This window comes from Saccopteryx leptura, chromosome 2, assembly GCF_036850995.1.
Source record: "Saccopteryx leptura isolate mSacLep1 chromosome 2, mSacLep1_pri_phased_curated, whole genome shotgun sequence".
In the NCBI taxonomy this organism is placed as follows: Eukaryota; Metazoa; Chordata; class Mammalia; order Chiroptera; family Emballonuridae; genus Saccopteryx; species Saccopteryx leptura.
In genome coordinates this window covers 159,635,493-159,653,613 of record NC_089504.1, presented here as the reverse complement: position 1 = coordinate 159,653,613, position 18,121 = coordinate 159,635,493, and the positions used below count along the sequence as shown (strand labels likewise).

Sequence of the window (18,121 nt, the reverse complement as noted above, 5' to 3'; positions counted from 1 at the left end):
AATAGAGTAGTTAATGTGCTCTTGTAGCACATACCCACTTGTTGATGTGAAGTAGTAAATACCACGTTTCGGGAATGATGGTTAGACTTCTAAAAAAGATGCTCTTCCTTTTTACTAACATTTATGTCAGTGCCAGTCCGGGTGGGTGGTGGCATGGTCTTGGCGTGCACCGGACGGGAATAAGAGCTAATGTTCACGGAGCACTTGCTGTGTGGCAGACGCCATCCTGCGTGCTCGGATGCGCTCTCTGATTTGACTTCTTATGTTTATGCCGCAGTAGATCCTATCCTCATTGTACAGATTAAAAAGCCCGGGTATCAATAGGTAAACTGCCCTAAGTCACTCACCCAGAAAGTGGCATAAATGGGATTTGAGCCGCCAATCAAATAGAATTTTTAAACACCAAGGCCTGTGTTTTAACTGCTGAACTGTGCTGAGTGAAGAACAGCAGACCATTAATGATGATAGCTTCAGTTACGGCGTTGACTGTCTTATCTGTAAAAATGAGTATTGTGTGGTGAGCACGACAGTGATGACCTGGCCAGTAGGAGGCCTTGGCCCGGGTTCTGGCTCCAGCACTGCGGGCAGCCCACCTTGGGGGCCGGTGTTCCCTGTGACAGTAGTGACGAAAGCAGCAAGAAGGGGAAATTTTAAAACATGTTTTTCATGAGACTTGAAAGAGGCGAAGGGTATTACTTAGAGAACTCTTCAATTTCAGGGAGAGGAGGAGAGGGGACCAGGAGGAGTCAGAGAAGGGAAAGAGAACAAGGAGGTGGACAAGGGAGGCATTCTAAAGACAGGGGTACCCAAGAAGTCACGGGTGGATTCAGACCCAGAAACTGTTGAGGAGGTTGTCCTGGGAGGCCAAAGTGCAAAAGGTCAGAGGGTTGGTGAATTGTCGAAGCATTACCACTCTGAGGTATGCCAGCACAGTTCCTAACTCATGTCACTCACATTAAAAGGAATCAAGGCTAGACCCTTGCCTCAAACAGAGGCAAAAGGCAAAGAGAAACTAGGTGCCAGCTAAATGTGGAAATGTGCAGACAACTCAAGTCCAGATGTCCAAGAGAGAGCCTGTTTCTAGGAAATAGCCCAGTAGCTCCTTCCGTCACTGAGTCCTTTGTCACGCTCCCAGGGGAGCCAGTTAAACACCCCTCATTCATGGTCACAAGGTCATGTTCTCAGCATCACCCTGCTTCTGAGGCTCCTTAATCCTCACTCTCAGCCAAGGCCCCTCCCCTATTGCTTTCTTGGACTGGGCTTTTATACGCATGCTAGTCAGTGACTGTTTGCCACCTTTGACTCTTACTTTGTTATTTCCTTGCAAACTTTCCCCATCATCATCGGAATAAAGCCTCAGTCCCTTAAACCAGTGGTAGTCAACCTGGTTTCTACCGCCCACTAGTGGGCGTTCCAGCTTTCATGGTGGGCAGTGGTGGAGCAACCAAACTATAAATAAGAAGATAGATTTAACTAGAGTAAGTTGTTTTATAAAGATTTATTCTGCCAAACTTAGCGAAAATCCAACATAAAGTACTTGGTAAGTAATTATTATTATATGCTTTAACTTGCTGTAACTCTGCTTTATAAATTTTATAAAGTAAAGTTACTTCCCTACTTTATAAATCACCATTGCTGTGGAACCGGTGGGCTGTTAGAAAATTTTACTACTAACAGAGATACAAAAGTGGACGGAAGGTATAAAAAGGTTGACTACCCCTGCCTTAAACGAGTCTGCAGGTTTCTCTGCAGCCCCAGGCTGATGTTTTACCTCTTCCTCTCCCTTCTCTGGCTTGAGTGTGCCCGTCCCTGTTCCCATCATTCGCTCTGGGCTCTGAGACCTCCTTTGCTCTCATGTCCCTAGAATTTCCTCCCTTTCCTTTACCATATGTCAGCGTTCTTTCCATTTAGAATTCCAAACTTCATTTTCTGTCTACCCCCGGCAGCCACATAAGGACATTGCCGTACTTCTACAGAGCAGTTGAGCCCCAGGTCTCATGTGCGTTGTCTCTGATCAGTCATCGACTTCTGGTGATGTAGCTTGAGAAAGTTATCCAACAGGAGAGAAAAGCTGCAGGCTCGAGACATTTTTCCCGATCACATTTATGATAGCAAGATGCTGAGCAGCGTCCATGTCCAGTTACAGTGGACTGTTGAGTTGGAGTCATACATGTGACTACTTCAAAGCACTTTACAGCATAATTAGGAAAACCAAGTAACAGCATGAGGAAGGATGGCTACAATTTTAAAGTGGGGGAAATACTGGAAATAAAGTCATATCTTTATTAGCCTGCTGGAGCCTCCATAACAAAGTACTGCAAACCAGGTGGTTAAACCATAGAAATGTATTGTTTCAGTGCTGGAGGCTGGATGTCAGATCAGTGTGTAGGCAGGGTCATTTCCTTCTGAGCACCGTGCCGGTGTCCGCCACCTCAGTGCAGAGGTGACAGCAGTGTGGTTCGGGTGGTAGGGCTGCACAGGTGACTTCTCCTCCAACCCTGTACACATGCAGACTGCTTTCAGAAAGTGTTTTGTTTTAACTTCAGTGTCCTTTTGTGTAGGCAACAAATGATTAGCTTAAGCAAGAAGAAAGTTAATTGGAAGGGCATCAGATGTTTCCAGAATCAAAAGAATGGTTGGAGAACCAGTCTAGGAGATGGATGACAGTCAGGGTTGTGTCTGGGAACTGGGGGACCACAGGGAAGGAACCACGGAAGACATGTAGCAGGAATACTGTCCGTAGTGCTGCCCCCGGGAATGAATGAGTTAAGGTCAAGCACTCCTTTTGTCCTTTGTGCTTGGGCAAGAGTCAGAGTCCCAGGATAGAGGATTCAATTCTCAAAGCTTAGTGACATACCCACCACCTGGTGGCACTGGAACAGAGAGAAGGGTCAGGTGCCTCCCCGGACCCCCTTGCCTGTCATATTAGGAGGTAGGCGCCTGGAGTCCCTATCTACTAAGGCAGACACAGTAGAGTAGAATGGAGGTCCTTCCTCCAAAGAAAATCCATATGGTGTTAGAAATAAAAATAGGTTCTGGAGCAGTCCTCCCTCTCTGTTCATTCCTACATTTAATAACCATTTAGTGTGAACCCTGTGCCAAGTGACAGTGGTGAACAAACAACGTCCTTTAAATCGCTCATATCCTAGTGAGGGAAAGTTAATCCCCAGTAACTATAAGACAGCAGGTTGTACTATAAAGAAACAGGAAGTAGGGTAGAGAGTATGCATTTTTAAGAGAACATTATTCTAAGCGCGATGCACGTATGCTCTGTATAATTAAAAACCCTTCCTTCTCTCTGGGAAACAACACAGAGAGAGGCTCATTAGTGACCACAGACATCTCCGAGTCTCGTCCTCCGAGTCATGTCCACCCCTTCTCCACTTCTGGGCAATGCCTTCTTAATTTTTATTTCCAGAGGTACAATTAAGCAATGTACCCTTATCCTAATGGAAAGAGGCAGGGGAGAAAAAGTAATAGAAAATAAATAGGTAGTATGTAGATGTACATAGTACCACAAAAGGTCATTCTCCCTCCTGCCTCTGGTTGCAAGGCCACACGTGCCGTTCCTGACGTCGCTCACAGAGTTGTCTTGCACGCTCTCTTGCACTCGACCTAGTAGTGCTGCTGCCCTTTGCCAGCTGAACTGTTCCAAACCTTGACTCCATGGCTTTCTGAGCTCTTGTTAGTAGTCTTGTTTGCCTAGGGTTGCCATATATAAAAATGTGTGGAGCACAACTATGAGCCACAACTTTACCACTTAGAACCCACCTGAAGATAAAGCATCATGGAAAGTTTACATTCTGGCATTTAAGCAGATTCCCTAGTCAGTCAGGATTATCTCGGGTGCTAATGACACTCTGGAGAAGACAGACATGAGTAACGTGGTGGAGAGAGACTGGGAGCAGGGGTGGCAGAGGGTGACCTCCCTCTCTAGGAGGTGACAGTGGAGTGCAGACTGGAAGGTGGACCAGAAGTAAAGGCCTGAGGGAAGAGAGGGCCCCTTGGAAGGAGCATCGATGCCCATAGAGAGGCAAGAAGGTGCTGTGTCCGAGGGTCCATGAGAAGGCCAGAATGATGAGCACAGGTAATAAGGGCAGGAGAGGGAGCTCTGTGGTCAGAAGGTTGTTTGTCAGCCACATAGCAAGGCTCTGTGGGCCCCATGAAGGGGTGGAGGTTATTCTAAGTTAAGGGAAGCCATTGCCATCAGGGGAGTCATAGGCTCTGACTTGAACTTTAGAGAGGAAGGACAGTTTAGGGGAGAAAAGGCAGAAGGGAGGCTGATTTGAAGGTTGTTGCCTCAGCCCCGTGGTGGCAGTGACCACAGAAGACCCCCATGTCTTCCTGGGGTACTTGCTTTCCCAGCGCAAAGGGGGCCGCAGTGGCCTCTTTGTATGATATCTAGCTCAGTAGGGCCAGGCTGGGAATCCTGGGAGAAGAACTTGTCCCTGGGGGATAAATTCAGTTTTGACAGAGCAGAGTTAGGGGGTGAGAATAAAATATTTTGCAAATGTATTATTAAGTAACCATAAGACACAAACCCTGCATTTACCCTTTGTCTCTGCCCCTGTCTGTTCTGGCTCCGGTGACCCTCTCCTATCAGTGAGTGAGGCCGAGCACTCAGCCAGCCCAGGACAGCACAGCTTCGGGACACGTCCCTGAGCTGCCTCCCTGCCTCCCGAACTCGGCTTTCATTACACCATTATTCAGTTTGGTATGATGCCATGCTTCTGAGTGATGTAAACGAGAAAGCTTAATGCCATTCATGGTCACTGGCCTGTCACCAGGCACTTCCCTCACTGGGGAGTCCTCAGGTAGGAGCAGTGTTGTGGGAGATTCCTGCGGGGATCTGACAGGTAAAGGAAACAAACCGAAATCCAGAATAAGCGCCTCTTCCTGTAAGGACAAATCATCCACCCTTCTATTACGAAAAGGACCGATTGTAATCAGCTGTCCACAAGTAGACGTCTGGTTCTTTCAAGAGAGCATGTCATTAACTCTGGAAGGGGCAGGCTGTGGCAGGGCCAGGCTTGGCGTCCGTTCTGCTACCAGGGCCTTTTCTTTTAACCCACTGAGTAAGCATGAAAATAACTAGGAACAAGGATCAGCATTCACAGAGTGGGACATAATGTCCACACAATTATTCAGCTGCCTCTTTTGCAATGGGCTTCACATGGGACATAAGTGGGCATCCACATCAGGCAGACATTTCCTTGTGCTTCCCGTGTATTCTGATCCATCTAATCATGCTCCTTCCCCAACTAGTCTTTGTTGATCACAAGCCAAATTTGATCACTTTTCAAAATTTTCATTCTCCTGTCTACTTATCCTTCTCTTTCTACTCCTCCTCCTGCTCATCAAGTTCAGATTAGTTTGTGCGCATGATATAAACCGAGTTATTATCTGAATTGACTCCCAGAAAGGAGCACACCCGGTTCCCTTACCTCTTATACTTGAGGGTGATCTTCATGGGTCACCAGCACAGGACTAAAGTATGATGCTGACATCAGTAGAGTGAGATGTGCCATTAAAAAAATTATCATTCTCCACATTTTTTAAAAACCTTTAGTTAACCAATAAGTGCTATATTCCAGTATTTTACAATAATGCCATAATGCCAGACAATAGGAGAGATGAGATTAGGTACAACAACAACTAAATATAAAAAACAGAGAAAATGATTTTCTGAGGAGATAACAAATATGACAAGCTGACATAATTGGACTGTTTATGGCTTTTAAAATACTTCTAAATTACTCAATTTTTTACTTGATCTGATTTTCTAAATCTCTATATTTTAGTGTCTTATGACTATAGTGACTTAAAAGTATTTTTTGATTTTTCAATTACACTTGATGTACAATATTATATTAGTATCGGGTATACATATCACAGTGGTTAGACATTTATATAACTTAGGAAGTGATCACTCCAATGTCTAATACCCTTCTGACAACATACATGGTTATTACAATGTTATGGACTAGACTCCCTATGCTGTACTTTACATCCCTGTGACTATTTTTATAAGTGACAATCACTTTTTTTGTAAGCTAGGAAAGGGAATCAAATTAAGCCAGTCTAGCCTTCTGGTGACCTGGGCCAGAATCGTTCAGTCTTCAACAGAATGATGATATAGTTTAAGTGCTAATGATGGGATTGTAGGATTCTCATAACCATCTCTCTACATTCTTCATTAGGAAACAACCAAAAAACCCAGCCCTTACAGGCATGACATATTATATATAAAGAACATCTTGATCTCCAAAGGACAGAATGACCCAGGGGCTGCGCTGGCCAGCCTGTCTAGAAAGCACGTGGGGGCCAGTGACTAGTGCAGGGAGGCACTGTTTTGAAAATGTAGTCTGAGGTTTTAAAATTCCAGTTCTGTCAATAAGAAAGCAAATGGGAAATATTACAAACTGCCCTCAGATTGTCACTGATTTTAACAGGGCCTACCACTTAGACTACAAAGTTAGATGTGATTGGGGCTAAGGTGTCTTAGACATTTCCAAAATAAATTACGTAGTGATAAGAAATCCAACATTCTGCAATTTTCTTTTGCCACAGAAACACACTGGGGACTATTTTAAAGAAATAGTCTACCAGTAACTGAAAACGGTGCTGGCAACAGTGTCTGCCCTCGAAAACTCCCCACTCCCCTTGCAGGCAACACTGCTGTCCCTCACTGCTCACCTCCACCTAGCCTGGAGACAAGAGCTGGGGCATGGCCTTGCTGGCTCAGTGAGCAGCTTTCAAGGTGGACGCCTTGGCCTTACAGTCTGGCCATAATTTTGATAAACATCTGTAAATTGAGTATGGGCATTGGCTTCTGCCCAGTGTCTTAACATTTGGTCAGCCACATCTGTGACCTCTCCTCTGTGCTGAGCTGGGTGCTGTCCTTGCAAGAATGGCCCCTCGGAGGCTTGCCTAGCAGGTGATTGGCGGGGTGAACCTGAGAAAGGGAAGCCCTCCTTGCTGCACCAGTGACCTAAAAAGCCGGAGCAGAAAGGTAGGGGTGCGGCAGCCTCTCGGGGGATCTTAGGAAGGCTCTTAAAATGAAGCTGGCACTGCTGCTATCTGTGCCCCCGGGGCCATCCTGGGGGCCTAGCCTGCTGGAGTGAGGTGGCCTCCGTCCATGTGGCTGTGCCCATAGAGTGCTGTCCCGCAAGTTCATCCCCCACGCCGGCTGCTGTCCCCGCAGCACCACCCTAACAGTGGCCCACAGACCTTGCTTGCTTTCATCTGGTAAATGTTTCCTGCGTAGATTTAAGGTTGGTTGATGCAGAGGGGTGGGGGAGGGGAGTCTCCTAAGGTAGTCTTTAAAGCCTGTAGTTTCAAAACACAATTGGGGTTATTACTTAGGAGTCACGTTCTTTCCATGTCCACAACTTCCATTTCAGTTTGATTGCATACGAAATGTACTTTTTCATAAATGGAAACTATTTCCTATGTATTTATTTATTTCCTTTCCCCACTGAGGAACTAGTATTGGTTTTATTTTTTTTTTATTTTTTATTTTTTTTAAAGATTTTATTTATTCATTATAGGGGGGGAGGAGCAGGAAGCATCAACTCCCATATGTGCCTTGACCAGGCAAGCCCAGGGTTTTGAACCGGCAACCTCAGTGTTTCCAGGTTGACGCTTTATCCACTGCGCCACCACAGGTCAGAGTATTGGTTTTAAAAGCAAGTTTATGCAACCTTACTCTAAAGTTGATACACCTACTACTGGGAAATGATATATAGCACATTAGGACATAAACGGTTATTTCAGAAAATGCCCAAGGTACTCTGAAACCTTGGAATGTGCCTTTGGTTTAAGCGACACCCCATCTATACTGATCCATTTAACATATGTCTGTGATGATATATAATGTACACATGTGCCCTTTGTGAGTGAGGCACTGTGAACCTTTAGTCTGTGTGCAGTCTGGGGTAAAGCCGAATGACGGGGAGGAGGAAGTGTGAAAAGGGGGCATGCAGATTATATGGGGGGAGCGGGTCTGAGACTTCCTGGAGAGAAGGACCTCACCGTTGTGCCTCGCAGGGTGAATGGTAATTAGACTCAGTTTGTTGGTAGGGCGGGTGTGTTCCAGGCTAAAAAGAACAGTATATGCAAAGGGTGGAAGCCACAGAGAGAGGAGCACATTTGAGAAACTGAGGGTGAGGTAGCCCAGCAGAAACTGTCTTACCCCATCCGCAGGTTTATCAGATGGAAGATACTCTCTCTGTGCCAGTGAAGCCACGCCAGCCTCACTGGCTACTCACTGACTCCTCTTGTCCATGGGACTTGATCCTTCTCCAGAGCCAAGGGCACGGGTGTGACTCCAAACCTGTTTAGAGCAGTTGTATTTACTATAACTATGAAACTTATTTGGCTGTATAAAAAATGGAGTTTAAATGTAAGGCTGAAAAGAGATTCATGTCTATGAAGACTAAATTGAATATTGTGCAGAGATTTAATGAAGGTGAGTTGCTAAAAAAAATATTTTCTGTCAAATTAGATGAGAATTGAGAGCTATAAAACAATGGAAATATCAAAGACTCTACTCAGAATGCTTCACAAGAGTCTCTGGTTGTAACTATGTTTTAAAGAAGCTAGAACTGGAACTGACAGTTGAACATTCTGAGTGTGGACTGTGCAAGAAAGAACACAGACTTCTGGTTAGACGATCATACACACAGACTCGGGTCCTGAATGATAACAAAGATACATTTATTGTACCTTTATATATTTTTTAAGTTGAGATGTTATAGGCAAAAGTGCACCTATCATTTTTGCCTGGTTTAGAAGTTCTGGCATCTGTGCACCTGAGGGAGGAGCTCTGCAGTAGGGGCTGAAGCAGGATGAGGGGAGGAGAGGAGGCTTTAGGGGTTGAGAGGAGCAGCCAGACTAGAGATCAGACTAAAAGAAGCAAGGAGGAGTCTGCCCGCTCATGGCCTCCTGTTGAGGGGACTTCATCTTGGGGGTAGAGGGTTTTAAGGGGAGTGAGATTGTCAGGTTCGCACTTTAGAGATAACACTGGCTAGATTGTGGCCCTGTCTGGATACAGGAGGAGTCTTTTGCTTAATCACAAGAAGAGAGCCCTGAACTAAGAACATGACAGCAGTACTGGAGAACTGAGAATGTGGAGGTCAAGCTAATTGTCTAATATTTTGGGTTCTGATACCCAGATGCCTGAGTTTTGGGAAGCATAAGAGAAGAGCACACAAAAGGGGGACTTGGCCCTGTTCCAAGCACGTGGGACAGCTTGATGGGAGACCATATGGTTAAGGGTCTAACTTGAGGAGGGAGACTCAGCAGAGGTTGCCAGGAGTCATCAGAAAATGGATGGTTGTTCTTTTTCTTTTTTAAGTATTTTTAAAAGTTTTTTAATTTATTGATTGATTTTTATATAGAGAGAAAGGGGTGGGGAGAAACATCAGTTTGTTGTTCCACTTATCTATGCATTCATTGGTTGACTCTTGCATGTTTAATCCACCCTGACCTGGGGATCAAACCCGCAACCTTGGTATATCGGAATGACACTCGAACCTGGTGAGGGCCTAGATGATTGTTCTTAAAGCTATAGGAAAGAATGTTATCATCCCGGATGTGTATGAAAAATGAGAAAAGAGGATTAACAATTTTGGAGGGCCATTGAAGGAAAAGAAATCCACAAGAAGATAGAGAAGGAAGGGCCAGACAGATAAGTGGTGTCTCAGAGGAAGCCAGGCTTCAATGGAAGGAATGGTTGATAATGTCAGATATGACCAGAGTCAAGGTAGATACTTACTGATTGAAAAATGTCCATTGGATTTAGCGGCAAGAAGTGTGTTGGTCTTGACCAAAGCTGTTTCAGTTCACCAGGAAGTCAGAGCCAGAGTGCAGGGAGGGTCGCTTCAAGGTCATGGGAGAGGGCAGGATAGTGCGTTTTATATAGAGGTATCTATTTTGCTTATCTGTGTTTGTTTTCTGATTTTTATAGCTGGAAACTTCCCATAACTTCTAGGTGTAAATAAAAATGATTTTTTGCTACCATATTTAAAGTTATTTTGGCTTTATTTTGCTGTATCTGAAAGTTCAACATGATTGTGTCAGTGTTCATTTTTACTAAATACTTTTGAAAGAAGTAGTAATGTTAGGTATACGTCACAAAGTTCTATTTCTTGATTTACATTATCATTATTTAGATGATCATTATTATGATGTAATATCTCAACAGTTAGGGCATGGGGGAAATTTAATCCTAAATGTTTATACCATTTTAACTTTGATTTTCAAAAATAAAATAAATTGAATTGTAAGAAATTACTGAAGCATTTTTTGCAAAGTCTTACAACAAAGTTAATAAAGTTATTAAAACACTTTCTTTTAGATTTATTTTTTTATTTAGTCAAAGAAACTGGTTTTTCTTCTTTGCCTTAGTATTTTTTATTTTTATTTTTTTGTATTTTTCTGAAGCCGGAAACAGGGAGAGACAGTCAGACAGACTCCCGCATGCGCCTGACCGGGATCCACCCGGCACGCCCACCAGGGGCGATGCTCTGCCCACCAGGGGGCGATGCTCTGCCCCTCCAGGGCGCCGCTCTGCAGTGACCAGAGCCACTCTAGTGCCTGGGGCAGAGGCCAAGGAGCCATCCCCAGCGCCCGGGCCATCTTTGCTCCAATGGAGCCTTGGCTGCGGGAGGGGAAGAGAGAGAGAGGAAGGAGGGGGGGGGGGTGGAGAAGCAAATGGGTGCTTCTTCTATGTGCCCTGGCTGGGAATCAAACCCGGGTCCCCCGCACGCCAGGCTGACGCTCTACCGCTGAGCCAACCGGCCAGGGCCTGCCTTAGTATTTTTTGTTGTTGAAAAAATCCTACTTCTAATTTGTTGAAAACAGCAAATTTACTCACCAATAGTTCAGCTAAAAATAGAGCCTGACTGGTGGTGGCACAGTGGATAGAGTATCAGCCTGGGACACTGAGGTCCCAGGTTTGTTCAAAACTCCAAGTTTTCCGGTTTGAGCACAGGCTCACGCTTGAGTGCAGGGTCGCTGGCTGAGCTCAAGGTTGCTGGCTTGAGCAAGGGGTCACTGGCTTGGCTCATGTCCACCCCCTAATTAAGGCACGTATGAGAAAGCAATAAGTGAACAACTAAGGTACCTCATCTTTCTCCCTTCCTCTCTCTCTTTCTCTTTCTCTCTTGCATACATGCACTCTCACTTAAAAAAAATAAAAAAATAGATCATAACATTGCTGTTTTTTCCTTGGGATGATGACTAGACTAATGTACTAAGGATAGTTGATAGCCAGAGATAATGAATTACATAGGAATCACTCATACAGTGATTCTGGTATTGTTCTGTCCAATTATAGTTATTAAAGTTAATTTTATTATTAACAGACCTTTTTGGTAAAAACAAAAACCAAAAAGAAAAACAGTTGAATCCCAACCCTCTGCTGACTAGCTCTGTGATCTTCAGTAAGTTGCTTAACCTAAGAGTGACAGTGTCTTCTGTTACAGGAGAGATTAATGTTCTCTACCCACAGGTGAGTGAGCATGACCTGGTACATAGTAAGTGTGCAATAAATATTAGCTGCCATTGCTACAAAGAACTAAAGGAAAGCATTAATTACATAGGGAAGAAGGGGAATGATGAACGTGAGCCATATTTGCAGCCAGAGTACTGAGTTACTTTTTTTTTTTTTTTTTGGACAGTCAGAGAGAGACAGATAGGGACAGACAGACGGGGAGGGAGAGAGATGAGAGGCATCAGTTCTTCATTGTGGCACATTAGTTGTTCATTGATTGTTTTCTCATATGTGCCTCAGCCAGGGGACTCCAACAGAGCTAGTGACCCCTTGTTCAAGCCAGCAACTTTGGGCTTCAAGCCAGCAACCATGGGGTCATGTCTGTGATCCCATGCTTAAGCCAGCAACCCACTCTCAAGCTGGTGAGCCCAAGTTCAAGCCAGCAACTTCAGAGTTTTGAACCTGGGTCCTCTGTGTCCCAGTCCGACTCTCTATCCACTGCGCCACTGCCTGGTAAGGCCTGAGTTGCTTATTTAACTGCACTAACGAGTAGTTTAACCTTAGACAAGTCACTTAATCAAATGAGTAAAAAGAAGCCTAGAGCACCAAGAGTGTATATAGAACAATATTCTATTAGTATTTTATTATTATCCCATTATAGGTTAAACAAATTTAAAATGCATATACTCAACTGAATTTCTTCTGTTGATTCTCTTGACCCAAAATTTCAGGCATTATCTAAGGATTTTCCAAAGACCTAGAGACCCAATATAAATTTTGTTCAAAGGAAAGAAGAAAAAGAAAAGCATTCTCTGGTTGAGTTTTGTAAGTGTGACTCGTTGAAATTATTTTAAACGTATCATAAAACCTTTTTGTCTGATCTCTTATGTTTGGGTTATCTCTTTCTTCATGTTGGTTTTCAAAAGTTTTTTTTTTTTAGTAATGAATCAGAGAGAATATAAAATGAGATCTTAGCTGCCTGTCACCTGTTGAGAGTGACCATAGAAGAGTTCTTAGGAAAGCTGGCTGAAGTATTGGTAGCATAGCTTTGTCAGAAGTGGATGTTGTGGGTCTGGTCTAGTTCTCTCCTCCCTTCCGCATCCCGCTTTATACTCTAATAGCAAGGAATGCTGGCGTCGGCCACATTTATTTGTGAAACAAGTTAATTCAGTTCACTTGTCTTTAGGCAAGAACTTGCAGTAAAAGTGTTTGCCTGGCGGCTAACACTGTACACACTCAAATCACTGCCTTTTAACTGTACTGTGAGACGAGTGTGGATTCCAGTCAGAGGAGTTTGGAAATCCTGAAGGGCTTCCTTATCCAGACACCAGTATTGCAAATAAAGTATTTAGCATTTTATAGCAAACTCTTGGAATTATAGTCTAACAATTAAAACACTCTCAGTTCTAAAACTTGTATTTTTAAAAAATCTTTTTAAACTGCTAGCGTCTTCAAATGCTCATATGTCTGATACTAAGTTTCAGAAATTGGATATTAAAAGTCAGCGGAAGAGGCGGGAGAACAAGAGCTCTAAACATTTAGCAAACAAATGCCACGTGCTCGTGCTGTGTGCATCCTGTCGGTCTTACAACACGGAATTGAAGACTTAAAAATAAGCAGGAGTTTTTCCTTTCTCTGTGAAGCAAGATTTAAGTCACAGTAGTGGAGTTGGCCTTTCGTCCAGGTCAAACTGACTTGAAAGCCCAGACTGGTTCCCATTCCACCCACTAGCACCCAGGTGCTGTGCTTTCCCACCCTAAACACAGTGATGCCACTTGCAGGCACAGAAGTATAGCTCTTTGGCAGTTTTAAAGACCATTCCGTTCTGAAGCTAATGTTATATGTCAATTATAGCGTCTCATTTTTAAAAAATCACACCTTAACAATTGCTTTTTATTAAAACAAAGAAAAAAGTGAAATTCATCTACTACGCATTTTGTCCTTATTATGTTTGAAACATGCTCAGACCTAAGGACCCAAAGACAAACAGGTATTACAGAAAAGGTGAAGTGGGTATGAGGCCTTGGGGGGCACTCACAGAGCGCAGGAAAAGCACGGGTCTTCAAGTTACCTGGCATCTTATCTTTTAAAGGATGGTTTTATACTTGCTTCAGAATGTACCTAAAGTTCTAGTCAGTGCTCAGAAACAGTGTCCTTTAGGGAGCCACTTTTAGAGGGGTTGGGGCACAGAGAAGGTGTGAATGGGGAAGGTGCATTGAAGCCAGTGAGGACACAGTTTCCATTGTTTAGTGTCTTCATGTTCATATAACTCCTGGTTGAAAGAAATAGCTCTGAAGGTAACGGAGAGGCATTTTTTTCATCCTCTGGCTTCAAAGGCGCAGTGCATGGTTCTCACCCAGCAGGGCCTTGCAGCCTGGGCTCCACTTCCTGTGTGCTCTGTGATTGGGCCCTCCCCTGCTGTGGTGAGGAGCCTGGCCGTGGGTGATGTTTCAGGAAGAAATCCGTGGGGCCTGCCTTCGCCATGCATGAGTAGGCTGCTTTCTTAAACAGTGGGTGCAGCTGTACCTCAGTATGCTGGAAAATATGTGTTAAGTGTTTATGTTATATTTTCTTATGCTTTTCTGGGAAATAGTATAACTGTGACCTGTAGATTAATAATAATGCTTGTCCTTAATCCATTCAAGGAAAAAGGGATTGCTTTGGATATGCAAATACTTATGCTAATAGACAAGGGAGCATTGGTCAGAAGAACTGTAGCCAGTTTCTGTTAAGGAACCCCCCTGCCCCGCCACCACCCCCAGTCCAGCCCATGTCTGCAATGGGGGACAGCACATGAGTGCACATGGAACCCTTGCCATGTAACTCTTGATTCTGGGTAGTCATCACTCATATGGGAATTTGGACTGGGACTCAGTCCAGCCCAGGGTAAGGGGAACCTTGGTTCTTGGCTGAGGTGGTATCCCTCCCTAAGCCCATTTTCTAAAACTGACAGTAGTGCTGTGCCAAGGAATAGGGCCACTCTGTACTTTGGGGCCTCCTCCTATCTTGTGCCTGACCTGGAGCTGTTGGTAATGAGGCTGTATCCAAACTTAGTGGGGACAAAAAGTTCCTAGGATGGTTAGAGATGAAGGACACCTGTATGCCACACAGAGAGGTTACTCTCTTGATGAAGCAGCAGCAGCCAGGAACACTCTGTTGACGAACAGATAACCAGTGCTGGTAAGCTTACTGCACGGTCATAAAGTGGGCCTATGAAACAATGCATAGCATATTGTACTTAAAATAAGAAGATACCAGAAATTTGGACCTAAATGGAACCTTCACAACTTCCTAGTTAATCTCAAGAGGCAGTCCTAGAGAGATAAAGTGATGACCAATGGTTTATGTGTAAGATATCTTGACTGACTTACCTCCACCACAGTTTTAGGGCATTTCTTTTCCATATGTATATATGCAAGTATTTGGGTTTTAGGGACACTTTGCCAAATATGACTTTAATTTTTCCTATATCTATGAAAAAAAAAGATTATAACATTTTATGTTTTCAACCTTTATCCTGATTTCTAAATAGTGGATATTAATATATAATTTGGATTTCTCCACTCTCCCATGGGATTAGTTCCTTTACTTTATTCTTTCAGTGTTGCCAGTAATCAGTGTTTGTGATTTCCCAGTCCTGACCATGTTGTGTAGTGGTATCTTATCCAAGGAGAACAGGTTAATGTTCATGTTGCAGGAGTGGGGTTAAGACTCAGTTGTGTGTAAGGTTTTTATTGCAGTTTTCTTGTTTGCTCTAATCACTAAAAAAAAAAAGTTTTTAAAAGTCAAACCTTTGTAGTTTCTTCCAAAGATATCTTGGAAGGGTTGTTGGGTCAATATACTTTGAGACAATTCTTCGTTTAAATGTAGTTTTTGTTTATATACTTTCCCCCTTTTTATCTTGATTTTGTTTTGAAGTGTAGTCAAGCACGTTTACTTAGTGAATGCCTTTGTGATAAGAGCCTAAAATCCCAAGGATCTTACTCTAGCACCCTGACCTCATCTCTGCATTTAGAAAGAGTTTTTGGGTAAAGGCAAGAGCTGTCTCCTGTGTCAGCCACCAATGGAAAGTGAAAGTGGACAGACGGACCATTGGGGTGCTGCTAAGGAAATGTGACAAAGCATCTTTTTCTTTTTGAAAACTTGCAATTTTGACCAAAAAAAAAAAAAAAAAAAGGAAAAGAAAAGACTGTGGATTTTATTTGCCTCCTGTTGCAATTAAAGCACTATTAGCAAGGATGCCCATGACAATTCATTTCTACTTTCCATTGCTCTGTGTTCCAGTAGTTAGCGTCTCACCTCATTCTGAGGAAACCAGCTCTACCCGTTCATTCCATCATCTTCTTTAGTTTTTGACTTGCTAAAAAAAAAAATCTAGTTTTCAAGATGTGGCCTCAAAAGAAAGAGTTTCTTGAATTTCCTACAGTGGCACTTCTCAAACCTGAATATACATTTGAATGCCCTCACTCTTATTCAAATGCAGGTTTTTGATTCCATAGCTGAGTGTGGCCTGAGAACCTTAGCTTCTGACCCGCTCCCAGGTGGTGGTGTCAGTGCTGCTGGCCCAGGGACCACAGTCTGGGCATCAAAGCCCTGGGGTACTTTCTTGGTGGTAGTATTGTGTGTGATTATAAAAAGAGAGTTGTGTGACCAAATAAGATTGGGAAATTTATCTTAAACAAGGATCCATGGAGGTTGTTATTTGGACTTCTTTGAGCCTGTAGTCTGTGGGTTTTCAAGAAGTAGATATAGGCTATGGTAGTTTTCAAACTTTTGTGTGAACTATATTATGTAATTACTACTCCATGTGGTACACAGGAGTATACAGGAAACTTTACCTTATGGAGAGTGTTCTGCTCTGAAAAACACTGTCAAGCAGTCTTTTGAGCCCATAATTTAATTAAGTACCATCTTTATTAAGAATAGATATGCTGCTATCAAATGATCTATTAACCATTTTAAAAATTTGACACTTTTAAGTCATTTTAAAAATTACTCGCAAAGGAACGATGGAAGCAAATCTGGTTTTCTGATTTATAATTGTGTGCATGCAGGCACACGGCACATTTGTTGTCGATTATTGAAGCTCTGAGCTCCCCAGAAACCTTCCTTTGCTGGATTGAAGTGTGGGATGCACCCTGTCAATAGAAATAGCCACAAATATTTGATGGTAAGAAAAGCCTATGATAAGGCACCTTGTCAACATGGGTATTATAACTCATAAAAGCTTTCTTTGCCTGTTAAGTTCACACAGCGAGTTCTGTGGAAACTCACAGAATTGTTATGGACTTCAGATTTTTCAGAGTAACAGCAGGATCCACCTGACAAGCTCCCTAGCTATTTTAGCACCTGAGGCGGAGGCCATGGAGCCATCCTCAGTGCCCAGGCCAACTCACTCCAATGGAGCCTTTCCTGCAGGAGGGGAAGGAGGGGTAGAGAGAGAAAGATAGAAGGGAGATGGATAGGGGTGGAAAAGCAAATGGTCACTTCTCCTGTGTTTCCTAACTGGGAATCGAACCTGGGTTGTCCATACACTGGACCAATGCCCTACCACTGAGCCAACTGGCCAGGACCGACACTGTCATTTCTTAATCAACATTTATTGAGAGATGACCGTATGATCACTATTTTGCTTCTTAAAGTTCTTATCCTGAACAAACTGAAGGAGCACAGTTTGTTAACAATTGTGTTTCTCAAGACTTGCTCTCATCTTAGACAACTTGGAAAATACTGAAAAGCATAAGGGAATTAAATAATCCATATGTCATCTAGGGAGAACTTCTTTTAAAAAATTCTTTATTATACAGTATATATACTTTAGTTAGCAAAAGATATACCTATCATTTTCACATATTCACTTGTATGTTTTTAAAGAAAATTCCTTTTTTAAAGTGACTTCATAAATTTACAATATTATAACTCATTTTGTCATGCCACACATAATGTGTGATCCCCAACTCCATTTTTTAACTTAGCAAACCTAAACCTCTCTGCCTTTTCTCTGGTAAACAGATACCTTTTTAAAAGCTCTCTGAGAATCTAACTTGGGCTTTGGATTGCAATGAAAAGCAGCAAACACATTCCTGCCGCCTAATTTATGGAGGGCTGCTGGCTGCACCTGATACACTTGTGGATGTGTGTGGGTCTGGCACGTGCAGGTTTGCCTTAGTTTAGAATTTCCTCTCTGGCGTCCGGAGCCGCCACCCTGGAGGTGCTGAGTAGTGTGAGTGTGCTGTCCGTTGCTCAGCAGGCTCTGGCTGGCGTGGCCACAGCGTCCAAGCTGTGAATTAGCGATTTCTGCAGTTTCGGAGGAGCGAGAGCTTGTGAGATTCTCGGGATGCTCAGTCACACCCCAGTCCTGCGCTGAGCATGGCTGTTTTTCAAACAAGGATGGTAGCTCAAGGGGAAATAGCAAGATTTTGGAGTCTGGAAAGCCTTCATATGGGTATGTGTGCAGAGACGGAATTGCTCTGTTGCTGATCTCTTTCCTTTCTGTCTTTGCTGCTGTCAGATGTAAGTGCGTGTGAAAGCTCATTTGGGAACCGAGGACAGCTTTACTTGTAGACACAGTAAGGCAAAGAAATTGGTTTTGTTTGTGGCAGAGCTGTTAGTAGGATATAACAA

At 43.4% G+C, this 18,121-nt stretch overlaps 1 protein-coding gene across 5 annotated transcripts in view; it reads left to right on the top strand.

Moving 5' to 3' along the window:
• SPATA13 (spermatogenesis associated 13) overlaps positions 1-18,121 on the top strand; it is a 165,767-nt gene that overhangs the window by 107,500 nt on the left and 40,146 nt on the right. The window contains exon 1 of one of the 5 annotated variants that reach the window (XM_066369144.1): positions 17,785-17,942. The exons of the other annotated variants lie outside the window; for them this stretch is intronic. Coding sequence (XP_066225241.1) covers positions 17,867-17,942 — 76 coding nt within the window. The 5' untranslated portion in view covers positions 17,785-17,866. Of the gene's footprint in view, positions 1-17,784; positions 17,943-18,121 lie in introns of those variants that run through there. 5 annotated transcript variants of the gene reach the window in all.